The sequence below is a fragment of the Montipora foliosa genome, chromosome 4 (assembly GCF_036669935.1).
Source record: "Montipora foliosa isolate CH-2021 chromosome 4, ASM3666993v2, whole genome shotgun sequence".
In the NCBI taxonomy this organism is placed as follows: domain Eukaryota; kingdom Metazoa; phylum Cnidaria; class Anthozoa; order Scleractinia; family Acroporidae; genus Montipora; species Montipora foliosa.
This window is the reverse complement of record NC_090872.1, coordinates 31497133-31504632: the sequence shown is the minus strand read 5'-3', so window position 1 is coordinate 31504632 and position 7500 is coordinate 31497133. Positions and strand designations below refer to the sequence as shown.

General features: G+C 37.3%; 2 protein-coding genes across 2 annotated transcripts in view; one reads left to right on the top strand and one right to left on the bottom strand.

Annotated features, from left to right (window-relative positions):
- The window catches only part of LOC138000614 (large ribosomal subunit protein uL22m-like), a 5480-nt gene extending 833 nt beyond the window's left edge, over positions 1-4647 (top strand). Inside the window, exons 3-7 of the mRNA XM_068847151.1 lie at positions 569-716; positions 1511-1576; positions 2514-2591; positions 3116-3185; positions 3975-4647. Coding sequence (XP_068703252.1) covers positions 569-716; positions 1511-1576; positions 2514-2591; positions 3116-3185; positions 3975-4195 — 583 coding nt within the window. The 3' untranslated portion in view covers positions 4196-4647. The remainder of the gene's footprint in view (positions 1-568; positions 717-1510; positions 1577-2513; positions 2592-3115; positions 3186-3974) is intronic.
- A 317-nt stretch (positions 4648-4964) lies between these two features.
- The window catches only part of LOC138000613 (UPF0696 protein C11orf68 homolog), an 11209-nt gene continuing 8673 nt past the window's right edge, over positions 4965-7500 (bottom strand). The window contains exon 3 of the mRNA XM_068847150.1: positions 4965-5753. Within this exon, the coding sequence (XP_068703251.1) occupies positions 5201-5753 (553 nt within the window). The 3' untranslated portion in view covers positions 4965-5200. The remainder of the gene's footprint in view (positions 5754-7500) is intronic.

The following is a 7500-nucleotide window of genomic DNA, read 5'->3' as shown; positions in this document are numbered from 1 at the left end:
GTGGAATGACCAGTTACCGTTTTGAAGGAAGGGTTAAGTTAGCTTAGAGGTACAGGTACATGTACATCACGTCATTCATGCAACTCCTAGGTGAGCAACATACAAATATTAATAAGCATCCTTTTGAATTTCCAACCGATTTTTATCGCAACTTGAAATAGGTTAACAGTGAAACAAAACTTATCGATACCCAACTTGCTTGGGGTGGGAGATCTAACTCGCCCACGTGGGGTGGGTGTTTGGGTCAGGAGTAGACAATTTGGCGTAGGAGAGATGACCGGTTACCATGAACACATGTAAAGTTGTAAAGTAACTTAAATTTGCAGATTTGGAAGTGGTTCAAGGCCCATCCTCTCCTCATAGATTGGGATAGTCAGTAGGAATCATGTGAAACTACCATTTACTGACTGCCCTCGGGATAACAAGGGTATCAATGACCATGAAGCTGGAGTAATAATAAACATGGCCATGGTGTGTTTGACAAAAACATTATAAATACAGCTCCGTACATGCATGGTCTCTAGCCTTTTGTGTAGATGTAACCTTTATTTGTGCTTCATCCCTCAAGGAATTTTACTTTACGAAATTTCACACCCTCTTCTAAGCTACACACTACCACAGGATGCCCAACCACATTCTCAATCACAAGAGAGATGTGGGGTAAGACGCAAGAGGAAGTTGACGAGGAACAGGGAATTCCAGACCCACCAAAGGAGGTGAACAAACATAACAGTTAAGGAGGCCACTGTGGAGTAACTTGCCTTTAGCCTTTACTTCTTGGTGTGTTTTTGGGGTTATAATTTGGTTTACTTTACTTGTGGAAAGCTTAAAAACAAGACAAGACCTCTTTGATTTGGTTAATTATGAGGGAGGCTTTTAGGTTGTTCATGTCAATGGCCTATTAAGATATCAACCCATGAAATCCCAAACCTCAACAACTCCTGATGTAGCTCAGTTGTGAAATGGACACATTATGTGACATTCAGGAGGTCTGTATGGGTATTTACAATGTGAGCCATTGAAAATCACATACAAATCTCCAAGAAATATGGTGCTTGACTGGTGCAATCTAGGTAAACAAGTATTCTGTATTATAAAAATTGTCAGTTAGTTTGTAATGGAGGAAAGAACATTTGAAGTATATGGGGATTATAGGGGTGTACACATGACTTTTAAGTACTATTTAAAAATACTATGTTTCAGATGGCTGCTACCCTGAGCTCATGAATAATATTAATTTTAAATCTTTATTTTTGTTCAAAATGTACCTGGTGACAGTAATCTGAAATAAAACTAGTGAGTGCATTTAAGTGTTTTCAGTTGGGAGGACCATTGGTTGGTCTTCGAAAAAATTAATGCAAATACCGGTATTATAATGCTCTGATATGTTACCTAACTGTAGCAATAGTCTAGGTAAATCGTCTTATTTAAAAATGGTATGTTAAAACATAATGCAGCAGAATGATTTATTTTTTAGAGATTTAATTGCTTACTCGTTTATACTTAATAGACTATTTACCATTGCCAAAGAGAGATCAAGTGCAGTCCTATTAAAATGAATCTTGTGGCAGCACAGGTCAGTTGTTACAATAATTACCGGTAACTTATTATTTTTTATTGATCAAGCAGTGGAAAAGTGTGATGGAAAACTTGTAATTTGAAGCCAACACCCGAAGATACATGAAAATTTGAATGATGAAAAACAGTTTTTCTGCTGTTTTCCAAAAACATTTCTTATCATGTTGACTTTTGATACTTAATTAAGGTACTGCCCGTTGCTTAATGTTTAAGTGTCACATTTGTGACATCAAATTACTGTAGGTTGAAGTAATTTGTAACACATGTTTAGTTGCAATAGTAATTTATTTGTGTTTCCACCTGCCCACCATTCCTTACAGAACAGAGTGAAGGATTTCTTCCGGTGAAATCACTTTTTACCTGATTTGATGTCACATGTCCCTCCCCTCCCTCTCTCTCTCTCTTTCTCTCTCTGATCTTCAAGTGCTTGCTCAACTTCACATGGCATAGCTCAAAATGGAAGCCTTTGCTGTAGCTTTAATCTAAATAGCCCATGTGTATTGAATTATAAATGCTTATGTCACTATAGGCTGTTAAGCTGTACCACAAACTTAACCCATTAGTCCTGGGAGTGAGACTTAACCCTTTCACTCCCAAGAGTGCCACTTATAGATTTTACTCTTTCTAACGCCACACGATTTTACTCATCAATGGGGAACCCCACGGGGGTGAAAGGGTTAACAACAGCTAGATTCACTCAAAACTATGTCCCCATTAACCCTTTCACTCCCAAGAGTGCCACTTATAGATTTTACTCTGTCTAACGCCAGACGATTTTACTCATCAATGGGGAACCCCACGGGGTGAAAGGGTTAACAGATTTTACTCTGTCTTATGCTAGACGGTTTTACTCGTCAACTGCGGATGTCCTTGGGTGCCTTGGAAGTGAGTGGGTTAACCTATTTTCCCTCCATTAAGATTTTTTTTCTTTACAGATTAGAGGACTTCCAGTGGAGGAGGCAATCAAGCAAATGACATTTTCCCCCAAAAGGGCAGCTTCATTTATCAAGAAAGTAAGCATTGAGTAAATACTTCTTTTCAAAACTTAGGTGCTGAATTCTACATGCTTTTCCAAAACATTCTTGTAATAAGTCTTTTGTTGACTTGTCACAATTCCTAAAATTATCCTATTGAGCACAATGCATGTAGAATTTTTGTAGATCATAAAGATTTGTGAATTCACTTCATCTCCTTCTTCAAAGTGAGCCCATTTGCAGTCTTATTATTTTGGGCAAAGTCATTTTCATTCATACGAAAGATAAACTGATTTGCTGTTGTTGTTGCTGTTGTTGTTGTTGACTCTCTGCCAAAGGGACACAAAATTACACCATATCCTTTGGTCCTTAGCAAGATTGCCAGATGGTTTCCTGGTTCTACAATCTTCTCTCAAGGTGTACAGCCTTGTATTTTGTGGTCACTCAAACTGTATTGTTAACCAGCAATGGTCCATTCCAAGTGATCACAAAAAATTACTTTAAAACAGACAATAATGTGATGAATAAAGTGATCATTAACGGTATGATTATTGGTGATTTAGACAATCCTAGAGGCTCAAGGTATTGCACAAGAGAAACATGGAATAGAAGACAAGTCTCACCTCTGGATTGGTAGGCAACAAAAAACATAATTCCTTGTTGGTTTTAGCTTTTAGTGTTCATTTACACCTTTAGAATAACTGGGAGCCCGTGACTCCAAGCTTACAACTTGTGTGTTCACTGTTGTTCTTCAAGTAATTATTATTTTCCCTGATCATCTTATCACTGTGAGGTGACTTGAAAACAACGACATGGCTGCGCCTCACTCGAGCCAAAAAAGGACTGGACACTGAAATACTAAAATTTGTTACATGCACATAACTTACAGAAAAGACAAACTGTTTTATTTCAGCATGAGAAAAGTTTGAGTTTAGTTTTCCTTATTTTGATGACGACCCCTATTAAAATAAGCCGATGATAAGTAGTTTCACTTTTCCAGTGATAATTTGTCATGTCGAGAAGCGACCGACATGGTGTCATTTCTTTTCTTAGAACATTTCAAATATTTTTTCGTCTTCAGTTGAATAGAGAAATTATAAAAGAGTTGTTGAAGTGGGAGGAACTCTCTATACAGTTTACTCCAAACCAATGGAAGTGTAAACTACAGGCTGCATGTTAGGGTTGTAGGTCATTGTTTCACCATAGCTGAAACAACACAACCTTTACTAATGCTAACATTAGGCCTAAATGCTATGCTTTAGATAATGTTTAAGCTTGTCGTTAGCATTTTTGTAAAGGTTTGTGCTGTTTCAGTTATGGTAAAACAATGACTTGCAACCTGCACGTTACACTTTCTGCAAAACCAAAGTTTGTCACTTAAAAGGCAGTAGAGTGGATTGTATCGTGTATTTTTTGTTCCAGCGGAGTCATATGTAGGCAAAGGAAGATACATAAAGAAACTTCGCATTCACGGAAGAGGAAGACATGGTATCGAAACGAAGAAGTACTGTCACTATTTTCTTGTGCTGAAAGAAGGAACTGGACTGGAGAAGAATGTCAAGAGGAGACTAAAACACATGAACGAGCTGGAAGAAATCCAGAGACATCCAAGACATATTGTCAACTCCTTAGCTTGGTGGTGAAGCCACCCAATGACCTTCGGATTACTGCCACCATTATTGTCAACTCCTTAGCTTGGTCTTTTCTTGTCACTAGTGAGTGATCGGATGAATAAAACTTTGATCCAAGAGATGGGAAGAGAAGAAGAACGTGTAAAGAACCGTACACGAACTGGAGAACTTTAGTCGTGTAATTGGTCAGAATGGAGAGAAAGGGGGTAGGGAATTAGGAGGGGGGAATTTCAGTTTGTAGCGGGTGCACAGGTCACGTTGTTGGGTTCAGTTCTCGATAGAACGAGCTTGAAACAAGGAATAACAAGGCAATTTTTTGTCACTGAATTTGTGTTTGGGCCTGATGGTTACGAAGGCAGACAACATCATCTTGCGTGGAGGAGGCAGTGAGGCCCTGTGGTTAGGGCATTTGCCGTGTGAATAAATAGCCAGCTGGTTTGCCTCTGGGTAGTTGAAATTCTTAACAGTTGTTGTTGTGTTCTGTCGTTTCGTTGATCGTGTTTCATTGGCCCTGAAAAGCCCCTATGGTCAATAACGTATGTATCGTCGACAACCGAATTACATTAGTATTCACAGCCTTCTCTGAAAAAAGAAAATTGTAAGGTGGGAGGTACGAGAGGCCTTTTAGTGTAACATGTGCCATGTAGCTGAGCATCGGGCTGTCATGCAGGAGGTCGCGGGTTCGAACCCCGGCCGGGTCAACACTCAGGATCTTAAAATAACTGAGGAGAAAGTGCTGCCTTTGTAATTTCATCTGTTTTCATCTAATTTCATCCAAAAATAATTGTCTAAATATTTAATATACTTTGATTTCATTCCTGTACATTGTTACATGTAACTGCTCAAGTCAAGGCCTGGGTTTGCAAATTTATGGAAACTATGCTATTTGGATCCTAAAGCAATCACTAATTTACCGCATCAAATGCCAAAGAAATACAGACTGAAAAAAAGTTTAGTTCAAACAATATCTCTGAAGCAGAATTCTCTGAAAGGAATACAGAAATTGGCAAAACATAATTACTGTAATGAAGCATCCAATGGTTTGATAACAGAACAACCTTTGAGCAAGTCAAACACACTTTCATATATTGTGGGTCTCAAATTCCACGGATTATTTCTGTATACTCCCAAAGATGTATAAACATCCGGTTTGTATGTCATTTTGGCTTTAATTCCAAGGCTGCGAATGGCACTATTCAAACCATAAACCTGCTCCTGGTTTGTAAAATCTCTATTATAGATGCACACAACATGCCTTTGCTCATGACATTCAAATGGACTGACTTTAGCATTGCCATATAAGATTCCTTGCCAGACACCCTGAGCTATTTTTTCCCATATAGTGTCCACCTTCACCCCTGTGTCTATATGCAAAAGCCACTTGCCGGAAGTGGCATGATGCATCATAGCTAACTGTGTGATAGTCTGCAGGTTGACAGTTCTTCCAGACTGCTTCAATTTGTCCCATGACTGCTGAAGACCAACAACATCTCGCTTAAGACCAGAATGGTCACTATTTTCCTGATGTACGTTGGGTCTCTGAATGGATATCCAACCAATACCATCTTTCCTGTAACAGAAAAATAGTACAAATTTCAGAATGAGGATGCAAAAGATAACGCAAATCATTCTTTAAAAGACAGCTTTGGTTTGAAAGAATACAACATAATATACTATAGTCCATTTGATTCAAGTTGGAACTGGAGTATAGGCTTATATTTCACTCTCTGTAATTTTCACGTCAAAAATGCTAATGTCTTTAATCATATTTCTTGTATACATAATTAGAAACAAAGTTTCAGAATTTTTCATCATTTCAGGAATTATTTTGTCTATTAATGTCAATAGTAAATAACAGCTTTGTTTACAATTTTAAGCAGAGGCACAAAGTATAAGGTACCCAAACAACCCATTGATCTGGAATTGGATTCATGTTATGCAAGAGAGAAATTAGGGCAATAAGGGTTTAACTTATATTGCTACTTTCTTATTCACAATCATTCAAGGTCATTTATATCAACAAAGGATTATTTGCAATACTTTATATTTGATATTCAATTGAGTAAAACAATAAAAACACAGTCAACAACAAAAACAATATAACCTTTTTCATCACTTGTAGAGCCATAATTAATGGCCACTTACGTTACATCATGTGAATAAGGTCACTGGGGTGTTTGCCAACCTTACGTTCTTGTGCCTGCTCCCCTCAGCTTCAAAATTAAATGCAAACAGGCCAATTGTTTGCAATTGACTTTAATTGACAAAGTCGAAAAATTCTGATATTGTGTTTCTATTATGTATACATGATTTACGGATATTTACATTCGTACTTTTGTGAAGAAAATTTAAATCAGGGAAATAATTTATAAGCCCAAACTCCAGTTCCAACTTGAGTCAAATGGACTATAGATATGAAGGCTATGCACAGCCTAGGAAGCAAAGCTGCCCAAAAACAATTTAAAACGTTATATATTTCAGAATGATAACAATTATTTTTATACATGTGTTGGTCTAGGGTAGTGTTTTCAACACAATTCCAAAAAGAAAGCCTTAAGGTAACAGTTTGAAAGGGACCAGAAGGAGGGAAAAAGGGACCAAAATAGCCACAAAATTAATAAGAAGTAGCTTTGGTTTAACACAATAGTTCAAAAGTGCCTTCAATGCATTTAGGAAAAACAAAATTTGCATCTTCTAGCTATTAGGAAATAGTTTATTAAGTTTCATTTAATAATATTAGTAATATTTTTATTTATGGAAAACATTTTTTTGGTGTAATACAAATTTGTGTGAAAACATCTTATAATGAGCTTGATTGTAAAAAATGTAAAAAGGTGAATCTGGGAAGAATTAAATCTTACTCAGGATATGACATCAAAGAATGAAAAATATCCTACAAATTTCAAAACACACTCAGGTGGTAATGCAGAAAGAATGTGTGAAAACAGAAGAGCTAATAGATGTTAGCAGCTCATATGTCAGTGTAAAATGTGTGAAAACATTTCAAATCTTGTCTCTTTCTTCAACCACCTTTTGTAGGCACTTGGTCTCTAGACCCCGGTTATAGATATTAGGTAGCGTATGGCAAATAATAGACAAAAAAAATAGTGCCAGGGTGTAAAAACAGCACAGAAGGTAATGTCAAAGTGTGCAGGTACCGGTATGTGTGAAAACATGACTTTGTCATATGGATTGGTACTAGTGGTTTTTAATACATGCAGGACAAAAGGGCATCCAAAATAAAGGGCAGGGCATCCAGAATAATGGCAGGGCGTCCAAAATAATAGCAGGGCATCAAGAAAAAAAGGAGGGCAGTG